A 23125-nucleotide genomic window follows, 5' to 3' on the forward strand; every position below is an offset into this window, starting at 1 on the left:
AGGCGCAATAGGACCTTAATGGAGATGACCCGGAGTATCTTGAAACACATGAACCTACCTAACTACCTATGGGGAGAAGCCGTGAGACATGCGTGTTATATCATTAACAGAGTCGCAACCAGGTCGTTGAGCTCTCAAACACCATATGAAGTCTTTAAAGGGAGAAAGCCAAGTGTTGGGCATCTTAAAGTCTTCGGTTGCATTGGATATGTGAAAGTTGATAAACATCAACTTAGAAAACTAGATGATAGGTCAAGAAGTTTGGTACATCTTGGAACAGAACCAGGCTCTAAGGCGTATAGAATGTTCGATCCAACAAGCCAGAGAATTGTTGTGAGCAGAGATGTTACTTTTGATGAAAATAAAAGCTGGAGATGGAGCAACAAGACAAAAGGCATAGAAGAAGAAGAGCCGGGAGAGTTCCAACTGTTCTTTGATCCAGATGGGAATCAAAGGATAGAAACAGAGGATGATAATGTGGATATCACAGAAGATATCCACAAGGATCTTGAGGACAGTAGCGAGGTTGTTGAAGAAACAACACTTAGGAGATCAACAAGAGAAAGCAAGAAGCCGGCTTACTTAGATGACTATGTGTTACTCGCTGACGACGAAGCAGAACGCCTGCTTCTACTTTTGGATGAAGAACCGTGGAGCTATGAAGAAGCTGTAAAAGAAAAGGTATGGAGAGACGCTTGTCAAGATGAGATAGAATCTATCATAAAAAATAGAACATGGGATCTTGTAGACTTACCTAAAGGAGCTAAAGCCATAGGTCTCAAGTGGATATTCAAGATTAAGAGAAACGCAGATGGAAGTATAAACAAATATAAATCAAGGTTGGTGGCTAAGGGTTATATACAACGTCATGGTGTCGACTTTGAAGAAGTCTTTGCTCCTGTAGCTCGGATAGAGACCGTCCGATTCATTATTGCCTTAGCTGCATCAAGAGGATGGGAAATACACCACCTAGATGTGAAAACCGCGTTTCTCCATGGAGACTTGAAAGAAGATGTTTACGTTCAGCAACCAGAAGGTTTTAGAGTAAAAGGCAAGGAGGAAAAAGTATATAAGCTAAGGAAAGCATTGTACGGTCTGAGACAAGCGCCTCGAGCATGGAATGAAAAGCTTAACAAAGTTCTAGAAGGCTTAAAATTCGTCAAGTGCTCTAAGGAACCATCCTTATACCGCAAGGCAACGAGCAACCAGTTCCTATTAGTCGCTGTATACGTCGATGATCTCCTTGTTGCAGGGTCATGTACTAAGATGATCAAAGAATTCAAACAAGAGATGTCTGATGTCTTTGATATGAGTGACCTTGGGCTGCTAACGTACTACTTGGGAATCGAAGTCGATCAACAGGAGGATGCAATCACATTAAGGCAAGAAAGATATGCAAACAAAATTCTTAGCGAGACCGGCATGGAAGGATGCAACTCAACGCACACTCCTATGGAATTTGGTCTAAAAATCTCAAAGGCACAAGAGGAACAGAGCATCGATGAAGGGGAGTACAGACACAACATTGGGTGTCTCAGGTACCTCTTACATACGCGACCTGATCTTTCTTTCAGCGTGGGGCTACTCAGTAGATACATGCATCAACCTAAACAATCACACGCAGCAGCATTGAAGCAAGTATTGCGATATCTTAAGGGTACGACGACTCTTGGTCTTAAATACACTCGAGCAAAGAATGAAGTACTGGTCGGATATAGTGACTCAAGTCACAATATCGATGAAGACGACGGCCGCAGCACTACTGGTCACGTCTTTTATTTGAATGAATGTCCGATCACGTGGTGCTCAACAAAGCAGGAGACTGTGGCGCTATCATCATGTGAAGCCGAGTTCATGGCCGCTACCGAAGCTTCCAAACAGGCTATCTGGTTACAGGAACTACTTGAGGAAGTAACCGAGCAGGAGTATCAGAGGATTGTAATTCATATAGACAATAAATCTGCAATAGCTCTTACCAAGAATCCTGTATTCCATGGGCGTAGTAAACATATACACAAGCGCTATCACTTCATACGGGAATGCGTCGAGAACGGGCAAGTAGATGTTCAGCACATACCAGGAATCGAGCAACGAGCTGACATCCTAACTAAAGCACTTGGGAGAATCAAATTCAAGGAGATGAGAGAGCTTATTGGAGTTCATGATATAAGCGAAGTTAACATCAAGCTTAAGGGGGAAAATGTTAAAAGTAAACTTGATGATAACTTGGAGATCAAGAAAGAGTAATCCTATTTGATTTGGGTTTAGAAGAAAAAGGAAATATGTTTTGTTAAATAGGATTAGGATCTATTTTGCTTCTATATAAAGAAGATATCGACTAGCGATATAGTGTGTGTGTTAAATAAGATCATTGTGTGAGCTAAAGATTTGAGTGTTATCTTTAAGCTAATTATAAGAATTGAGTTATTCTTATCTAAGATCTTTGAGTTATATATTGAGGTTTGAGTTTCATACATTGAGGTTGAAACTACAATAATAAGTGAACTAGGTTCTACGTTCTGGCGGTGAATTGTATGGATGCTTTTGTGAATTCTTTAGTTTATTTAAGAGAATGAATTGAATATAATAAAGTAGTTTAGGCTTAATTTCAGGATTGTGACAAAAAAAAAAATCACTACCTATACACCTAACCATATTTCAACCAATATAAAAATAAACTAAAGAATATTGTTAATAATTTTTTGCACTGAAAACATAAAACGACGTTTAAAATGAAATAACATTTTAACTCTAAGACAACAACTAATATGAAACAGAAGGAGTATTAAGTAAGATAAAAAGGTATTAAGTAATATGGATTAAAAAGGCCAATTGAAATAAAATAGTCAAATTGTTTGTAAAAAAAAAGAGAGAATAAAAGTGTTAATTTATTTTGAATCAGCATGTAATAAACTAATAATACAACATACTTTAATAGGCAAATCTCATAAAAAAAAAATATATTTTTTTACTAAAAGAACATATAATGTAAAAATGATCAAAAGATGTTTTATTAAAGAGATAAATAACAATTATATTCTAATATATAAATACATAATTTAAATAAATAATAAGAAAAATATATAAAGTTTTGAAAAATTATTATTCAATATTCAAAACTTCTTCGATTTTTTTCATATTTGGAAAAAAATATTTCAAATACCGATTTTTTTTTAAAAAAAATTCTTATCATCATAAATTCAAAATTAAAATCCCACTCACTTCCAAAATCTTATCCTAAAATCTAAATATAATTAGTTAATACTAAAGTATAAATGTGTTTTATTTCTTGAGTGAAGTCTATTTTTTATCATTTTGATCATTAAGAGATCATTTTTATAATAAAAAAAATAGTGCTATCTTACAATGTTTCTCTATTTTAATTATGTGGCATGGGTCATGAACGATTTGAGAAACTCAAAAAGCTAGTTCTTATGTAATTTATGTATTTTACAAACATTAGTCGTTGCGAAGATTATGCTGATGTAGTCATTAGCAACACTGTTTTGTCAATCATCATATCTGCATCATATATTATATGTTACATGTCCATTATCGAATATTATAACTAAAATGGTCCATTTCAAAAAGGGTCAATGCATAATTGAGAAGCAAACATATTAATGTATTGTTTCTTATCAACTCTATGTTCAAACCTTTTTTTTTCAAACATACCATGCCATAGAAATAGATTCAGAAAGCTAGTTGCAGTTGATACGTTATTTATATATAACTCTAAATACTGAACAAAAAAATATAACTCTAAATATAACAGAATAATCAAATGTTGATTTAATTATATAGTACCAAACAAAGTACAGTGAGATTGAGATATCAAGGTGGTCTAATGGTTTTTTGATATTTTCATAGACGACGGAGTGGAATTAATCACTATAAAAAACCTACTCACAACAGTTTTTTCATTAAAAAAAATCTTCATAAAAAAAAATACTGTGAGATTAACCTGGGTGCTTGTATAAGAGAATGGTGCGTATCATCCAACAGATATAAGAAACTTAAACATGCTTTGGGATGCAACAAGGGTTGATTATGTAAATATAATATAACTTTATAACTAAGTTTGCATAAATATACATAATGTTTTAACAGTCTGTAACTAGATTCAATAAGAAAATTTTCTTAAACTTAACTATTAGTTGACACATTGATATCATTAGCTCTCAAGTGTTTTTCACTGTAATTTTACACAGAAAAGCAAACATATTTGATTAATGTTAAGCTATTTATAGGTTTAATTGCCTACTATTTGCTTTCAAGATTACTTTTTCCTGAAATTATTCTTTTGTTTTTCTTAAGAAGCTATGATAAATCTACTAAAAGCTCTACATTTAATGGCTTCCCCTGTTTTCAGCCAAAAATCAATGCTTCAGAAGTCAAGTTGTTTGTCATTGTTAGTACACATGAGTTAATACAATCTTATCAAAATTATTACTCCTGATGCCTCTTTTTGCTTCAGGTATTTACATTTCAAAGTTTGAATTCTTAAAACTAAATTAAATTATCCTCGATCTTTTTTTAAAATTAAATAAATATGAATATAATGATAGATAAATATACTTTGCATAATGCATTCTATCAAGTCGTACACGATCCTCTCTTGATCCAGAAAAGTTTAGATTTGAGCCGTTTGTTATTAGACTGGAGTCTCAAGTCTCAACCTTAATGAACCTACTTACTGGGCCTTATTTAACGTCCTTTTATACTGCAACTAGTTTCCACTAATGGTCTGTTCATAGGAAACATTGACAATTTGACATGCTGCCAATATAAGACCGCCAAGTCGTATAAGTCTAAATATGTTCATCTTCGTCCCAACAAACCATCAAAACAAGTATTTTCTTGCTTTGCATGTTAGGAAAGTCTATCGTGAAGCCTCTTACACTTTTGGATATTGAGAACATTGCTGCGTGACAAAATGTATTTAAGAGTTGAAGAAACAGAATCATGGATGTTTTGAGTTGTTTCCGCCAACTATTTTAAAAGAAACAATCAAACATGCAAAAACGTTAGATTTTAAGATTTTAGAAGAGAAAATTTTATTGCTATATTGGATAGGGGGAACTTAATAATCATAAATGTAGTGGCAAATAAAACATAATGATCAAATCACTGATATGACGCAATATTTAATTTGTTTTCACACATTATGAATTAGTATAAATTTTCATTGTCAGTTAAACAATATAAGAAAATCTCCTAAAAACTTTAACAAAAAACAATATTAAATCCATAAAATAACATAATGCAAATGAATACACACAAAGTTTTTTTTTTGGACATCAAAAATACTAGTTAGCAACTTCTTGGTTAGGGTAAGGAGTTAGCCAACCTGGGGCAAAACAGTTGAAAGAAGAACCGAATACGCGTAACGCGTGATCTTCCTCTTTTAGCAAGAGAGTCGGCATGGACGTTCCATAATCTTGGAATGTATGCTATAGAGAAGTCAGTAAAGTCTGCAGATAAAGCTTTGATCTCATCCAATACACACAAGTTCTTATTTTATATCTCATCCAATACACACAAGTTCTTATTTTATTTGTTTCTACACATTATGACTAAACATAAGTTCCCATTATCAATACTCCCTCCGTTTTGTTTTATATGACGTTTTGAAACAATTTTTTTGTTTTAGTATATTTGACGTTCTCATAAACCAATGTAAACTATCGTAATAAAAGACTCTATTTGCCCTGCATTTATTATATTACTCATGTGTTTTACGATACAAATAGTTAATTAATGAAAGGCAAAAAAGATATTGGACTTAGTTTCTTAATCTTTGTGTAAGTCTGTCTAACGTCATATAAAGAAAAACAGAGGGAGTAGTAATGTAAAACTCCTTCAAACAAAATTCTTTGACAAAATTTATTTTTCCTAAAATAGTTTAAAATCTACAAGGAAACAAAACAAATAAGCAACAAGCAAAGACGTTCTTTTTTTTTTTTAGAAACCATGAAAATAAGCTATTTTTTTTTATTAATGGATTGACTAGGAACAACTTACTATTATAAGTGTGGAATACATTAATTTGTTTATTATATTGCTTATTATGGAAACAACACAACCACTTTTAAGTTACAAATATTAAATTAACAAACCAGAAATAAAAAATATTTGAATTTGTTGAATTACAGAAGATAAGCAAAGGCTGTAGTAGTGTGTACTTGTATCCGAATCAACAAGCTCTAACATTCTTTGGGTTCCATAACTTATCCAACCAACCTCCTTCTCCACCATCAACAACCTTGTTGCTCTTCTCTTCCTCGTCTCTAGATAGACTCCTGAGTGGAAGCAGCTGCTTCTTGCCACCACTCCTAGGCGAAGAAGTTTCCACAATCTTCGTCACCATCTCCAACACCTCACTCATCTTCGGACGTGCCTTTGGGTTCCTAGCAAGGCAGAGGTTGGCTACGACAGCTAGTCTCTGAACCGGTTTGATCAAGTATTTGCCTTCAAGCCTCGGGTCTATAATGAGCCTAAACCTCTTTGTGTCGGTTAAGTAAGGCCTCACCCATTCAAGAAGCTTCTGCTCTCCTTTAGGCCTGTTCTTGTCTAGCGGCCTCCTCCCTGTGATGAGCTCGTAGATGAACACTCCATAGCCCCACACGTCGCTTTTCGACGTCAGACGACCTGTCTGGATGTATTCTGGTGCTGCGTAGCCCATTGTTCCTACCACCTGTTAAACCCCATTAAAAAAAAGTATAACTTAATGATTTGTATGAACCAAATGAAGTGTGAAATGTACAAAAGACTTACACCAGTAGAGACATGAGTCGATCCTGGTTCAGGACCTAACCGAGCCAAACCGAAATCAGAAAGCTTTGCTTTCCAATCCTCGTCTAGTAGAATGTTGGAGGACTTGAAATCTCGAAATATTATCTACAAAATTATATTGAGTTGTAATCGAGTCTGTTTATGTTGATGACAAAAAAAAAAGAGTTCATGTTCCTTACTTGGAAGTCCATTTCTTCATGGAGGTAAGTTAAACCCCGGGCCGCGTCTTGCGCTATTCTCAACCTGAGATCCCAAGTAAGCACAGTGGGCGAACGAGGAGCTAAATGAAACTCAACGCTTTGGTTTGGCATGTATTCATAAACCAAAAGCCTCTGGATCCCACGTTCGTCGTCCTCGGCGCAATGGCCCAAGAGCTTCACCAAGTTCGGATGCTCCACCACCCCAAGAAAGTTCACTTCCGTCACCCACTCCTTATGACCCTGCAACCCTCTCTTGCCGAGCTGTTTCACGGCGACTTCGATTTTCTTGGAAGGGTCTTGCGAGCTCTTGATGGTTCCCCAGTAGACGCAGCCGAACCCGCCTTCGCCTATCATGACAGAGCGGCTGAAGTTCTTGGTAGCGGATTTGAGATCGGCGATGGTGAACTCTCTGAGGTTGTTTTCTCTAACGGGCAAGGAGGTCCTCCCGGTGGATGAAGATACCGTGCTGGTTCCAGAGCCGCTAGTAGAACCGTTATTGGTGAAACCAGAACGGTGGTCGGAGAGGGGTGAGAGAGGTTTAGGGCTTCTCTGTTCGTCTCTCTGGAATAAGAAGCACTTCATTCTCCCGAGGAGAGGAAGGCACCCACTTGGAGGCTTCTCCACTGAAACCAAAACAAAGACAAGAACTAAAGTAATCAAATGGAACTAGTTACTTAGTTCGATTCATTCCTGATTTGATCTATTGAATCAAACTGATCAGCAACAGCACAGGGAACGCTATGAATAGTACAAAGATCAGAGATTGAAGAAAAAGCCCCAAAATTTATTTAGCAAACGAACCCTAAATTTCGAGCTATTGCAACTCGCAAGCAATTCGCAAGTTAATAAATTTAAAACTAGAGATAAAGAATAAAAACGTTTCCTTTCTTCTCTAAGCAGAGATTTGAGCAAAGTATGAATTTCGTAAAGTAAGTTGGAGACGATGATCACAGCTCAGCTCACCTTTGAGATCTTTTGAGTACATAAACAAAAACCTTTTTCCACAGAATCGCGAAATGAAGGAGTTAGATTGCGAAATTGGATTGAGGAGCTGGAAGAAAAATCAATATGTAAAAGGGTCTTTTGATATGGATTCGGAAATAAAAGTTGGAAGGAGAAGAAGACGAAGACGACGACTAGGAGAGGAGATGGAACAAGTCAACGTTCTTGACTGCATAAGCAAACGACTTGTCTTTTTTTTTAAATCATCAAATATACTCCCTCTAAATTTTAAAAGATCGTTGTTTTAAGATATACACACACTTATTAATAAAAATAAAATACATACTTTAATTTATTAATTTTTGTTAATTTTATTTGCTTTCCAATAAAGTTTTGTCATTCATATTTTTAGGTTTTAATTTACATTTTATTTTTAAAACAAAATGTATTAATTAAAGTTAGAACATCAATTTTAATATAGAAAGTAAAAACTAAAATATACATAGAAAGAGTATAATACTGTATTTAAATTCTCTCGTGAATCTTGGTTTTAAAACTAAATTTATGGAGTATACAAATCTTCCGTAAGTAAATATTTAACATGGAGCTTGGATTTATTGTTTCGTGACAATGATCAGACCAATGAATTCCATTTGCATCTTTTTAATATGAAAAAAGGTGAGTAAATGTTTTATCATTCATGTGTCTCATCTTATATGGGGGAGAACTGTGCAACCAAGCACACAAAATAAAGTTGTATTCATCACACTTCAAAAGTTTAATGCGTCTTTGTCATAAATCGAGCACATGTTCGTTTTTCCTGAATTGGGTATGAACAAGGGATATGCCAGTGCGAATGATGAACGTATTACTGCTGTATTAGCACACCGTACGTGCTGCATAAAAAGAAAATACATATTTGAAACCGAAAGAGTCGAGGTGACAGAGTTCGCACACGAAGCCAAGAACCATTTATTTGGGCTCAAGATGGTTCAAGAGTGTAAGTGAATAGGCATGCTTCATGCAGTAGAACATAATCACATTCTATGCGAAAGCAGGAAGCATGCACGTCTTTTCTTAAAAAGCTTTTTTCATCCTACAATGTTTTGATATCTTCATCAAATCGCATTAGATATTAACTAAAATGTAGGCTAAGCCCATCACTTATCTCCTCATAATGATGGCTTTTATATATTTTCTCTGGCTCTCTTTTTCATTCACTCCCACACATTTGATCTCGTCGCACATTTAGATTAACCTTATCACAGTTTGGAAAACAAGTCACTGAATTATCTAGTCCTTCCCCGCAAGACACGATACGAACTGTAGAAAAAAATACTTAATACTTCTCATCAGTTACATCTAGAGTATCATAGATAAAGATACCTATCATCCCTTCAAAGATCAGACAATTTGCATTTGTGAACAAGTATTTCGAATTCAAATTTTAATTAACGCATATTTACGGGAATCTTCCTGCATGCATGCATGAAAAGGAGACACTTCGGCTACACGATACGTCGATACGTACTACTAACAAACCATGTACAGATTACATGTATGCAATTCTGAGTATGTTAACAATTTTCTCCGTAAAACATCTAAGGATTATGCGAATTATGTTAGGCATCCACCGTATATTAACACAAAACATATGGTCAACCACCAATTATATATAATGGTTCATGGTTGACAGCCTTTAACCACTATTGAACATGCTTACGCGTGATACCATGATTTATAAAATACTATTTATAGGTGTATGTTAAGATTTTGGTAATCACCAGTGACACATCACGATGGTTAATTCCAGCATTACAAATCGGTTCGGATAAGATATATATTAATTAGTTTAATAATTTGATGATATTTTAGCAGTATTTTGATTTTGGTAATCGCCAGTGACACATCACAATGGTGAAATCCAGCAAAACAAATCGGCCATTCGATTTATATAACACAACCAATTTACCTTCAAGTTATACACATATAACGAATTCATGCATACACCTTGTCTCAAATTTTGAATTTAAAAATGCTTAGAATTCTTCATTTTGGATGATTACATGAACAACTTTAAGAACGAGGGTAACATATCGATGCACTATGTCCAAGAGTCTTATCCCATTTCTCATGTCTTTTAGATCTTATCTTCCTCCTACATTTAATCAAACCGTGGGGATACCCTTATTTTCACAGCTTCAAAAATAATGCATATCTCCTTTTAATCAGAAACATAAATGTGTCTCCATAAGTTTTAGTTATTTGTTTAAAATTTTGATAAAGGTTTCCTACATAAAAACTACACAAAGCTATATGAATTACTTGATATATGGGTATAAACTTCCAACTCAAAAATCAGCTGAGATTGCATAGGGTAGTCTACATCATCATTCATATATTAGATTATGCTATTTCTTACATTACCAATGAATACATGTGTAATGTTTGCATCTGATTGGGCCGGATTGATAACTTTATTGTTTCACTTTCAATCAAAATGGTACTAAAATCGTAAGTTGATAAACTGGATTTGAATATAAGAATAAAAATGAACAATAACCTAATTAAAGTGATTCTACCACTTAGCATACTTGTGGCTGAATGGAGATGCGTGTACAGCATTTACGGTCTCCTGTGTGTTTTTTTTGGGCAACAAAGGATCGCATTAATAAAACATGTAAGTGGTACATGGGCTCCTGTGTGTATTTTATCATAATATAAATGGAGATGCGTGTACAGCATGTACTTTTATGTATATATGGGCAAACACACAAATATACTTTACTATTTTTTTTAGGGTTTTCTTTATTAAAGAAAGGTTTATATATTATTATTTTTTGTTGCCCAATAGTTGAGTGCCAGGGCAAGCCATGCCCATAGAGATTGTTTGTTTTCATGAGAAATTAAAAGATTACAAAACTAATAAATTAGGGAAGATGCATGTTCGTGCGATCTCGTATGTCAAAGTACAGCATGGCCGTAGTTGACAAACGAATGACACATATTATAGGTTTTTTTAGTAAATATCATATGAATATTTATATATCTTTTTCATGGTAGTAAAGTATACGGAATGGAACATTTATATAGTTTTCATAATAACTATGTAGATCATGTATTATTGCAAAAGAAGACGACATGGTCCAAAACAAATCATTAACAATACACATTCATCCATATATATATACACAAAAACACATATAGTGGACCTACGTTTATGACTTTGTGTATATATATACAACGTACGAAACTAGTACCTCTATACATTTCATCTCACACTAAACCTCCAAAGAAAACGTCCATCTCTCTTCTCTCTCATAAATCATAACCATGATGAAGAAGAGCAAGCTGATCACAAAGGCATGGAAGCAAATGTCTAGCAGAATAGCCAAACATCGGGCTTCCACCGAGAACCTTCATATACCACATGACGTACCAAAGGGACACCTAGTGGTGTACGTAGGCAAAGAAGAGGAGAGTTACAAGAGGTTCGTGATCAAGATCACGTTGCTTCACGATCCCACCATCAGGGCTTTGCTTGATCAATCAAAAGACGAAGCTTACGATGATTTCACTTCCGGAGATTCTAAGCTTTGTATCCCTTGCGATGAAATCCTCTTCCTCGAGGTCCTCCGTTGCGCTTCTCCCCGTTAGTCTTGACTTTTGATCTTGATGAGTCTCTAATTCGAGTAAAGGTTTAGTTGTTCGGCTAATGTAACACGGGTCCTCTTGAGATCTATGTAGAGTTAATGAAGAGATTTGTAATGTGAACCATTTTTAGCTGATATAAGACCTTATTGATTGCGTTGCATCAACTTATCATATACTTTATATTACGGAGCAAGATATAATTTTTCTCAACTGATATGTAGTAATAATGATATTAAAGTATCAATGATTATGGTAAATAAAAACAAAAGCCAGAAAAATAAAAAACACTCGTTGAGAGATTGTTGAATCAAAGATGCTTGTTTTTATTTGGAAGAAATCACAAAACTGAGGATGGCTCAGTATATAATTTAGTTGAAGTCGGGCTTCTCAGGGTAAGTGCAGCCAGATCTTTGGATCACCACGTTAGACGCGTAGCATCCGGCCTTCACGCACTCCTCAATCGATTTCCCTTTCACCAACTGTGACATGAATCCTCCCACAAATGCATCACCTGCCAGAGATATGTCAACAGACAACGGTTAAGTTGCTTGAAATGACAAGGATGCGCTTATTCTATGGTCATATCACTAAGCCTATAGTTGAATGTTGGAGGTTTGGCTATTAAATGAGTACCTGCACCGTTGGTGTCAACAAGCTTCTCCTTCGAGAGAGGGATCACAGGGTACTTCGTGACCTTTCCATCTTCAGCAACAACCACTGGGTCTGCGCCCTGTGTAATCACGGTGGTCCTCTTGTATGTTCCGGTGGCCTTGGGAAGCTGTGAAATCTTGATGGCTATTTGTTCCACATCTTCGGTCTATATATACATTATAAACAGGTTAAGTATTATCTCTTTTATACAAAAACAGAACAGCTTGTTGAAATTTAGTGGTGTAAGAGAAATGGTACCTCCCAGCCATGAACCTTGGAGAAGGTTCTTGCCTCTGTCTCATTGCCAAAAACAAAGTCCATGTACCTGACCGAGCAAGGCAGGGTGCTTTTAAGTTCATTTACGCAAATCATAAACTCTTCAATATATTAAAAATGATTAGAGATTGCTTACGGCAAGAACTTCTCCTGCGCATCTTTGAAGAATTCACAGATGAATGGAGCAGAGAGGTTCATTGTGAACACCTGAAAGATTAGTGAACACGTCAAGGATGTTAATACAAAAAGTAAAGACTCTGTGCAACAGGGTCTCATGGAATGGATGATCAAATGAAGTATACCTTGTTGTTAGCAGCAGCGTGCTCAGATACCAACTGAATGGATTCGGGAGACACCGTGAGGAAGAATCCAGCAATGTAGTAGAACTTGGCCTTCTCAACTATCCAAAACATATTTGATGACAGATACATCAGCTCATGAAGAAACAGAAACAGATCTTTTTAACGCATGCAGAAATGGGAAAGGGATCTTACCCAATGCCCAGTTTTCAGGCTTCTTAAGGTGCTCAACCTTGTAGCAGTTAGCAGCTGAAAGATTGGCAATAAGCGACCTCTCTCCACCAACAACACAGACACCGCAAGTTCCAGTAGGTGCTGACTCATCCTCATAGTAGTGAACCTGATACAAAAGCATATTGTCATGTTAATACACCTTGGTTTCAACAACTATGCCCAAAGACAAACAGAACATAGACTCAACATGAAACCAGAGGAGATAAGGACACATGGCTTACATTGACACCAGCAGCTGTAGCATCCTTCTTCATAGCCTCACCGTATTTGTCCTTTCCAATGGAACCCATGTAACTGGTTGCCCCAGGAATTTGAAGCATCCACTGCAGGCCAGCAAGTAAAAAAAAACACTTGATTTAGCAGTTGCATTGATACATCCCAAAAAGAAAGCAGAAGAAGGCAAAAGAATGTACCTGAGCCACTTTGATAGAGTTCTGAGTAGCACCTGAAAAGGAATGAATAAAGAAAATATCATCACCAGCTTGTCAACGAATATACGATTAAAGTTTTAGAGGATACTCAGAAAGAAAAGATGAAAAACCTCCGGCAATGTATTCAACATTGAACTTGCTACTCATCTCATCATACCTATAAAAAAAACAAAATTGAAAATTGCATTGTTGAGCTCATGCATAATAAAACCCATCATCTATGTGTTTAACAATGAATTTGAACACAGTGTGTCAAAGGGTAGCCGTAAAAGATAAAACAAAGAGAGATTAAATATCCTTTTTGTTTACTGAAACAGTCCACAGACTTGTCAGTTTATATATAACATGATAAACATTATTGATTACACAGCCTAATTTATCCAATCAATATGCAACATTATTAACACGACTTGTAACGATTCCACTAACATGAAAACAAAGTTTAAACGTAGAGCAAAAAGCAGCAATAATGCTTACATGGGCAAATGTTTTTCCTCGGCGAGAATCGCATTGTTCAGCTTGACGTCGTATCTGTTCACACACGGTTACAAACGCAATCTTAGAGCTGACGACGCCATCGGAAAAGATTTAAACGATCAAATCTAGATTCAAATGAAACGATTGCGATAGAGAAAAAAACAAACAAACAAACAAACAATAGAGCGATTTGAAAAGAGAGGGATCTGACTTGGTGAGAAAGTCCTCGTCGACGACGGCAGAGATGTCGAGGAGTGGGTTCCCCATTCCGAGAAGGATTCCATCGTAGTTAGAGGATGACATGATGTGATGATGATGAGAAGAGAGGTTTAGATTCAGATCTGCTTTTTATTTGTATGCCGAGTTGAGTGGTGAGTGTGTGAAGGCGTCTGTTTATATTCAAAGAGCTCGCGGAAGGTTGGTACACCTACGACATTTTCTTCTTTCTCCCTTATTGGGTTTCTTTTTTTGTTTTAAAATGTGTTTATTTTGTCGGTAGGCTTCGTGGGCCGAGTAATTATGCCCATTCATTGAATGTTAATTAATCTAAAATTTCCACAAAAGAATGATTACACGGCATGAAATTTTGTAATTAGTTTATTATTATTATTTTTAAACATCATTCTCTAACGTTTTTTTCCATGCGAGGACTGTACCACGTTTGTTAACGATCAATTGATGTGAATAACAACAAACAAAGATAACAAGTGGGTAAAAATAATTCAAGCAAGAAACCAAAACTCTTGTCAGAAAACCATCATCCTTTTTCCCTGTGTTAATAATCTTGCCTTACGGCAGCAGCACAGAAAATTGTAAAGAACACGTGTTGGAGGCAGAAACAATGAACTTCCAAAGGGTATATAAAACTTCATTAGCCAATACCTTTTTTATTCTAATCGTAATCGAGAAAGGAAAAATTCGATAAAGAATTTGAGTACTTTTTACGATTGTTTCAGAGATGGTCACAGATTGCCTTTGTGAAGTCCGTGGTGGTCGAACTTCCTCCAAGATCCGCGGTTCTGTATTTTCCCTCTGCTATGGTGTTGATGATTGCTCTGTGGATCTGTTCTGCTTGTTCGTTCAGCTTCAGGTGACGCAACATCATCACTCCACTCAGTAGCAATGCTGTTGGGTTTGCCAAGTTCTACATCATTCCCCAAAACAACAAGGACACTAAACTTGATCAGCTTTATTACGACAAGAGCTGATGGGAGTTTACTTGCTTAGTAATATGAAGATATACAAATGGTTTACCTTTCCAGCGATATCAGGTGCAGAACCGTGAACTGCTTCAGCAAGGGCCACTCCATCTTCTCCTATATTACAACTGCGTCAAAGATTAAAAAAAGGCATTTCAGTTGATTTAGCTCATAATCATACTAAAGATGAAGGAACGAATGTTTCACCTTGGAGTCAATCCTAGTCCTCCAACCAATCCAGCACACAAGTCGCTGATAATGTCACCGTACAGGTTTGGCATCACCAACACATCAAACAGTGCTGGGTTTTTCACAAGCTGCAGGCCCATCTCAAGATTATCATTCACACGTTCCACACAAAACAATAACTGATAGTTTTCCCAAAGTAGGCTAGCTTACCATCATACAGCAGTTGTCAATGACTACTTCCTCGTAAGTGATCTCAGGATACTTCTCAGCAACCTCACGACAACACTGCAAAAAAAAAAAAAATAATAAACAAGGTCTCAGAACAAACGGTAAAAAAACACTAAGCAGACACTTGTAATCATAACAGCATTGATCTCCTTATAAGAAAATGTTAAAATGGGCAGACCTTGAGGAAAAGACCATCAGTTTTCTGCATAATGTTAGCTTTGTGAATAGCAGAAACCCTCTCTCTCCCATGAGTCTTAGCATAGTGAAAAGCATACTCCGCAACTCTCAAACTCGCCTGACGTGTAATGATCTTAAGACTCTCCACCACACCTCTAACAACCTATCAACAACACACCTCCATAAATAAAATAAAAAACACTTCTTAAAAGAAACTTAACCATAATTACTCAAAACTTAAATAAACCTGATGTTCAAGCCCACTGTATTCTCCCTCAGTGTTCTCCCTAATGGTGATGAGATTCACATCATCGTAACGAGTCTTGTACCCAGGAAGACTGTAGCAAGGCCTAACATTGGCGTATAGATTCAGCTCTTTCCTAAGAGTCAAATTCAAAGAACGGTGACCTTTCCCGATCGGAGTCGCCATTGGCCCTTTCAAACCGACTTTGTTTCTGCGCACGGATTCGAGACTCTCCCAGGTTAAAAAACTCTGCGTTCTCGGATCTATCTCAGTCCCAACGAAGTGTTCTTCCCAATCAATCGGCACACCGGCCGTCGTAAAGACCTGGATCAAATATCAATTCCCATCAATCAACGATCAATAGGTGATGATGATGATGATGATGATTACCTTTTTGACGGATTCAGCGATCTCGGGGCCGATCCCATCGCCGGGGAACAAGGTTGCGGTGATTGGAGTGGTGGACGAGCAGAAAGCCCTAGTGGTTGCGGTTGAGGTGGAGTTCACAGTCCCGAGGATCTGGCTCGATCGGCTTCCGATTAGACGTTTCGCGAAGGTTGCTGCCATGGTCATCTCTTCAAAGCACCAAAAGGACGCAGAGAAATGATTCGAGAGGGAGACTTTCTGCGTTGGGACTAAAATTTTTGGAAGACTTTCTTTAGAGCGAATATTATAAAAACGGCATGAAGTAAGTACGCTAAAGTACAAAACGGAACGAAGTGTTTTCTCAAAATATCTAGGCCCAGTAAAGAGCTTATTTGTTTCCGCATTGGCCCAATAACGAGTGAAATACACTTCATTGAACAAAGTACAAGTTTACGTCATATTATTACATCATCGTTTACAGACAACGTTTGCTAAACCTCCGGTGTAGCTTTTTGCGGCGGTGCAGGTGCCGGCATACCAGCCAACGGCGGACCGTAGTGAAGCTGCGACATACCTTCTCGCCGGCCGATTTTTCTTCCGATGAGGTAAAAAGCGATGGCGACGATCAAAAGGAGAAGGATCGCCGAAAACGATATGTAGATCACAAACGCCATTAGAGTTATTGCTCTGCTGGTTGGTTCCTTTTCCTTGAGCTTGAATGATTTAAGTAACCAGAAGACTGATAATAACTGACTCATGCAGCCACGTGTCGAATGTATCAGCCACGCACTGAGACCTGGTTAAGGAGATTTTAACCATTCAAACCGACGAACTAGTTTATGAATCCGGAACAAATTACACAAACCGGATTCGGTTTGTAGCTATGGTCCTATATGATATGTATGGATAACATAACACTCGATAACATAACATTACAACCAACTTAACAAGAAAGAAAAATTCTGAAGCAACAAAAATTCATTTTTTTTCTTAATACACAATAACGAAGCAGAGGTTTCGACTCTTCGGCTTCTTCTCGACGTCTCTTTGATCATCATGAGTTTCAAATGGTCCTTCTTCAACCCATTGGTCCGTACGCGGAAGCTGCAGCATTCAGGCTCTTTCTCGAACCGGGTCCATCCTGACTCATACCTCCCGGTTTATTCGATAACCGACGCTTATACCGCTTCAATACAGAAGCCAAATTCTCTTTCCCCTTTGGGAAAGCCACGTCTCCAGCAGCCGTACCGGTCCGGCCTTTCCTACAAGAGATTGATATCTCAACGTCTTTGATTAGATCAAGAAGTGTGACTGCTGTTGTGCATTTGCCTTTGGCTGGTCTTGCAGCTGGAGGTAACATTCCGTTTGAAGCTGAAGGCGGACTCGCTCTTTGGTGGCTCGCCGGAATCTGAAGGCAGAAGCATGGTGTCATCGGTGTCCGCAGCTTTGCGAACGCCGGTTCTATAACTCCCTGTTGAATCAAATTTTAGTCAAGCTTGCGGTTTCAGTGAAGAAGAAAGAATGAAGGTTTTGTTTTTACCTGAAGGCGGTTGAGAACGTAAGTGTACTTTCCCCAGAGCTCAGGACGACTCTCCATGAGAGACAAGTCAAGGACACGGTGAATGCACCAGACTCCAAAGCTCACTATCAAATCAGCTCTCCAAACGCAACCATCTCCACAGTTAGGAACCGATGAAACCTGTGGCTCTCCCATGTGACCCGCTTCTCGTGTTTCAGCTTCATAGATAAACTTTTCTCTTGCAGCTACCTTGTCAATCAGTTCTTCATCGACTCCATCGCTTTGCCCAAACAACCATTCCGATCCTTCCAGTTTAATAAGCTTCAGTATACAGTTCCTGAACGACTGAAGAAGCTTAGCCTCTGCATCGACGGTAGAAGCGTTGTTGTTGTTGTCTATATTTATCGGAGCTGATCTATTCCTGACTTCCTCACCAACAGCGCCATTCCTCTCCGCTACACCAAACTGCTCAAAGGGCTGTCTGGACCAAAGCGATCCAGTCCCTGTTGTTGCACTCTGTGGCAACGTATATGCATCTCTGTAGCCTCCTCTCGACTGAGACATGGTTTCATAACCTGAGGCTACTCCAACCCTTGACCCCAAATTAGAATATAATGATGATGATTCATTGCTTAACCGACCATACGAAGAAGCGCTATACCCTGCTCCTCCTCCTCCAGTTGATGCATCCCAGTACCCACTCTTGTTGTTTGGCGAATGCATGTTCCTTGCTGACATAGACAATCCAGATATATCTGGCATGCTACTATACTTCTTCTCATTAGCAACTACTGCGTTTACAGAATCGGTGTTTCCAGAAGATGGAACACCGTAGTAAGATCTTTCAGATTGTCGCGATACGTTTCTAGACCCAGCAAAGTTCTCAAACCCAGGAGCTGGTCCAGGGGTTAGACCATTCTGGGACTTCTGTTTCAAGGCTAAAGCCAGTTGCTGTGTGTAGCTCAAAGAACCCAGGGCCATAGATCGAGATGTTGGGATCTCTCCACGGGACTGTAAAGCTTCAAGCCTTTCTTTTGCCAAATTGTCAACGTAGGACTTAATCTGGTATCCATGAATTGTAGCTGGTTGTTGGTGTTCCCGAGACTCTGAGGACGATGGAGCACGCAGGCTAGAGTATCTTCTCTCACTCAATTCATAAGCATTATTACTATTGGGAGTGTTACCGTATGCAGTCAACATCTGCATACGGTTGACCAGCGGTGATGATGACGGTGATGAACCACCTCTTTGTAGTCCATATAAAGAATCGATACTTCCAGGTGTCCTCTGCTGCTTCAGTGAATCATACAAACTCGAATTCATCTGTGATTCCAATCCCTTTGTTGTTGGTGACATGCAATATCCACTGCTAGTGTTGTCCCTTACAAAAGAATCCACTTTCACAGGAGAGGGTGACTTTTGATCAGCGCCAAACAACTGGTCTAGTTTCTTTGCCCTGGCTTCAGCAACTAATTGCCCATGAAAATCATATAAATGTCCCCAAAACTCATCAAGAATCGCAGACAAGTGTCGTCGAGCAGCACGACCCAAACCTTGCAACCGGGAAAGGCTTCCGGTACCACTTCCCCCTTCCTCGCTTCTTAGGCTGCGGAATGAAGGTGGACCGTCAGATACAACAGCAGGAAAGTTGCTTGCAGGGGAGGCAGCTTTAGTAGCTTCTTCTGTTTCCCATGAAACTCCTTCAACGTCCTTTGCAATGAACTTGATATTATTCTCCATGCTAACAGTCTTCTCCACAGGACTCGTCGGTTCAATCTTTGCCATCTTTGTTTCAACAACCAAATCCTTATCATCAGTAACCTCATTGATCACCGTTGACTGCAAAACCGTCTGTTCCTTCACATCTGAAATTTCCCCAAAACTAGTAAGTTGAGAGGCGGAGACTTTCACGTCCAACTTGCTTTCCTCTAGAGGAGACGAACGGATTTTTTGATCCGTCATTAGAATGTTATCTGGCAGATCATAGACCGAGCTAGTGACAGACGTAGTATCTAACTGATCTTTTACCCTGCTTTCCAGCTGCTGCACTGCCGATTCTTCTTCATCCTGCCTTGTTTCAAGTTTTCCAGTTTCCTCTTCTTGAACAGATGGATAAGATAAAGCATTTTGAACATCCATGTTCCATATCTGAGCTTCTACTAGGTTACTGGCAGATTTCAGCGGCGTAGCTGCAAGCCAGAGCATCAGGCATAAGGATGCACAAGACGATACAAGCAAAGTGGTGTACTGAACAGAGGTGCCCGTCAAGGTGTTCCATCTCAAACCGCCAGCCCAGTCACTGTTCCCAAATACCATTTCCACAACGAAAACGACATTCAAACCCAGAAACCCCAAAAGCGTTGCAAGTGCAAGGAACTCCCCAACCTGTGAAATTTTATGGACACCCATTATTTGCCTGGACGAGGCAATGCGGAACAGCGGTATTGCAGCGGACGGCAGCATCATCGCCACGAGGACCTGGGTGAATATAAGTAGCTGGTATATACCGTCTGCACCGCATGTCCACACGCAATAAAGGGCAGGAGCAACTGCAAGGATTCTGATTGTAGCACGATGAAGCCAACTAGGTATTTCTATCTTCAGGAAGTCATGCAGGACTACTTCTCCACCGAAAGCCCAAGCTAGTGCCGTGATTTGACTAGAGAAGAACAAGAGCATCAAAAAGACCAACGGAATGAGTGGGCTCCCAAATACCTGTGCTCGAAAAATCAAGAACCAAATAGTTAATAATCAGACTGTCTTCCTAAAATTGAATTAATTGTCAGAACAAACCTGCTCCATCAGTGACATGGCGTCCTGAAATGTCAGTACCACAAGGCCAGTACTGTGGAACACATTTGCTGCTGCATTCATCAGTACATAATTCACAACTGAAAGTCCGCTGAAGACACAAAAGATGGCGAACAAATGGTCTTGACACAAGCTGCTCTTGTCGGCATCCGACGAAGATGTACTTCCCTGCAATAAAGCGTTCACTGCTTAGCAAGACTATTGTTTTGCTTAACAGAATTATAAAAATTAGTAGGAAAAGATAGAGGTTACCCCAGCAAAATAAGAATGGATATAAAAATTGTGAGGGGCGACGCTTGCTCCAAGAAGACCCATCAGTGCGAATGTGCTTTCTCCATTTAAGCGAGTTAACACCCCGTTCATAGAGAATGGGATCTCCGACTGACTCAGCAAGACACCAGAAACATATAGAAATAAAAACAGGCCTGCTGAGCAAATGGATACTGTATTTGCCATCCCATTTTCCTGTAAATTTTTGATGCAAATCAGCTAATTTTCCAAATAATGCTACTTAAAAGAGAACAGAGAAAAAAAAAAGAAGATGAGAGGCCAGTCATACAAGGAAAGAGGCGAAAACAGGGAAGAAAAATGCGTCCATGGCGGCTAAAAACACTCCAGTGGATAACTCCACCCCTAAGAGAAGGTTAAGTGCATGTGCAACACCCAAAACCTGTTCAATTGAGAAGCTCAAGTCAGAGGGATAGAATAATCATTCTCGCATCAAAAAAAAAATTTAACTTTAAGATTGTAAGTAACTACCATGGTAAGGTCGAGTAGAATTGCAGAGAATTCCGCCTGAACGCCCAAGAACATGCACGTCCACTTATCATATTCTTCATTGCAGATCTGTCCAAGTAAACAACATTAAAATGTTATAATTGCAGAACTGAAATTCATCCAAAATAGCAAATCTGACAACAACAAAGCGCAGAGAAAGAGTGAACAAATACCTGAGCTAAGTTTCTACCAGTTGCAACGCTGATTCGAGCAGCTACATACTGACACAAGATGGCAGCTAAATTGAAGAGCAGAGTAACTGCCACCAAGTCATACCCAAAACGGGCACCTCCTTCGATATTCGCAACCCATTTTCCAGGATCAATATATCCGACAGAGACCAAAAGGACTGGTAACAGAGCAGGAACCACTCGCTGGACGAACCCTTGCTGAGGAGGTCTCACACTCACAGCTTCACCTTCCATCCTATTATATACCTGAAAATATAATTATAATCAAATTACTCAAGAGGAAGGTTAACACTAACAAATCAAATTAGTAGTTACACTGAAAGAGACTCACCGAGTTATATAAATAACAGATTATTATGATCTTAAACAACCCCTCCCCTGGCTAAATTAGACTCCCTTTAACGCTCATCCGCAGATTCTTCTGTTACTATCCGCTGTTGTCTCTTGCTTTACAGCTCTGTACAGTCTTTTACTTAAATAACCGTAAGATTCCTTCTAGTAACCAACTTCCTTGAGCTAAGTCGGCCCAAATGGAGCCAAGAACAAAATACACACTCCCATATGATCCTTAAACTATCCACAAACAGCTTCAGAGCTGAAAACAAAAACAAAAAAAAATGGTAAGCTCAATTAATTGGAAAAAAAAATAGCGAATCCCAACGCAGCTTCAGTGAATTGAAGATAAGCAGAATCGTAACGGTGACGAAAAGGTGAGATCCGCGTATGATGTACGCATTCAGATTTTCGAGATTAGGAAAAAAAAAGGTCAACCACAAAAAAAAATACACACAGTAGAGAAGATTAGCTTCAATCTCCTCTCATTGATTTTAAAAAAAAAAAAAACTAGATCAGAGAAAACAATCCTAACGTCTGCGAATCCACAAATATCGAGAGAGGGAGATCTAGCTCGAATACGATCCACCTAATTAAAAAAAAAGCTGAAACGAGTGTATACATAGGCAAACAACAGCTCCATCCGAGGATGAAAGTCCGTACAAAATCCCAGAAATTAGTTAGGGTTTCTGTGAAGAGGAGATAGTAGTAGTAACCTGTGAAATCGCTATGATCCCAAAGTTTGACCTAGTAATTATCCAGTGAGGGAGAGAGAGATGTGTAGAAACGGATCTTCTCAGAGAAAACTCTTATAGGTAGAGAGAAAAGGAAAGAGAGAACTTAGAGATCAGTTTCGTCCAAGAGAAAGAAAGAAAAGAAAGATGAGATTAAAAAAAAAAAAAAGAGATCCAAAATGAAATATTATATAAATTGTATATTTACATACACACTCACATTATGGGTGCTTGTGCCACCTTCAAAGAGAGAGAGAGATATTTTTTACTGTATATAAAAAAAAAAACAAAATTTAAGAAAGTAATATTCTTTTTTCTTCCGACACAAAAAAATAAACGTCTTTTTAATTAAGTTCAGTTTTTACAAATATCTTAATGTTTTGATTCCGATATAAGTG

At 38.2% G+C, this 23125-nt stretch overlaps 5 protein-coding genes across 5 annotated transcripts; 1 reads left to right on the plus strand and 4 right to left on the minus strand.

Moving 5' to 3' along the window:
• Window positions 1-6005: 6005 nt before the first annotated feature.
• On the minus strand, window positions 6006-8208 carry LOC103847389 (serine/threonine-protein kinase PCRK2). The gene is made up of 4 exons (XM_009124467.3): window positions 7959-8208; window positions 6975-7618; window positions 6778-6900; window positions 6006-6697 (listed from the first exon to the last, which is right to left on the minus strand). The coding sequence occupies exons 1-4, from the start codon at window positions 7978-7980 to the stop codon at window positions 6197-6199; spliced, it is 1290 nt and encodes a 429-aa protein (XP_009122715.2). The 5' UTR covers window positions 7981-8208; the 3' UTR covers window positions 6006-6196.
• Window positions 8209-8452: 244 nt separating this feature from the next.
• On the plus strand, window positions 8453-11863 carry LOC103847392 (auxin-induced protein 15A). Its single transcript, XM_009124469.3, has one exon. The coding sequence runs from the start codon at window positions 11271-11273 to the stop codon at window positions 11592-11594; it is 324 nt and encodes a 107-aa protein (XP_009122717.1). The 5' UTR covers window positions 8453-11270; the 3' UTR covers window positions 11595-11863.
• On the minus strand, window positions 11785-14429 carry LOC103847390 (adenosine kinase 2). The gene is made up of 11 exons (XM_009124468.2): window positions 14171-14429; window positions 13960-14013; window positions 13593-13639; window positions 13465-13496; window positions 13273-13374; window positions 13013-13157; window positions 12821-12918; window positions 12655-12725; window positions 12501-12567; window positions 12225-12408; window positions 11785-12102 (listed from the first exon to the last, which is right to left on the minus strand). The coding sequence occupies exons 1-11, from the start codon at window positions 14260-14262 to the stop codon at window positions 11960-11962; spliced, it is 1035 nt and encodes a 344-aa protein (XP_009122716.1). The 5' UTR covers window positions 14263-14429; the 3' UTR covers window positions 11785-11959.
• A 244-nt stretch (window positions 14430-14673) lies between these two features.
• Window positions 14674-16814, minus strand: LOC103847393 (isocitrate dehydrogenase [NAD] catalytic subunit 5, mitochondrial). The gene is made up of 7 exons (XM_009124470.2): window positions 16387-16814; window positions 16000-16320; window positions 15754-15915; window positions 15558-15632; window positions 15366-15475; window positions 15214-15286; window positions 14674-15103 (listed from the first exon to the last, which is right to left on the minus strand). The coding sequence occupies exons 1-7, from the start codon at window positions 16567-16569 to the stop codon at window positions 14912-14914; spliced, it is 1116 nt and encodes a 371-aa protein (XP_009122718.1). The 5' UTR covers window positions 16570-16814; the 3' UTR covers window positions 14674-14911.
• Window positions 16815-17246: 432 nt separating this feature from the next.
• LOC103847394 (ethylene-insensitive protein 2) lies at window positions 17247-22919 on the minus strand. Its single transcript, XM_009124471.3, has 9 exons — window positions 22710-22919; window positions 21992-22255; window positions 21643-21906; window positions 21452-21538; window positions 21252-21362; window positions 20945-21157; window positions 20675-20860; window positions 17903-20596; window positions 17247-17833 (listed from the first exon to the last, which is right to left on the minus strand). The coding sequence occupies exons 3-9, from the start codon at window positions 21892-21894 to the stop codon at window positions 17441-17443; spliced, it is 3936 nt and encodes a 1311-aa protein (XP_009122719.1). The 5' UTR covers window positions 21895-21906; window positions 21992-22255; window positions 22710-22919; the 3' UTR covers window positions 17247-17440.
• Window positions 22920-23125: the final 206 nt, after the last annotated feature.

This window comes from Brassica rapa, chromosome A10 (assembly GCF_000309985.2).
Source record: "Brassica rapa cultivar Chiifu-401-42 chromosome A10, CAAS_Brap_v3.01, whole genome shotgun sequence".
NCBI lineage: Eukaryota > Viridiplantae > Streptophyta > Magnoliopsida > Brassicales > Brassicaceae > Brassica > Brassica rapa.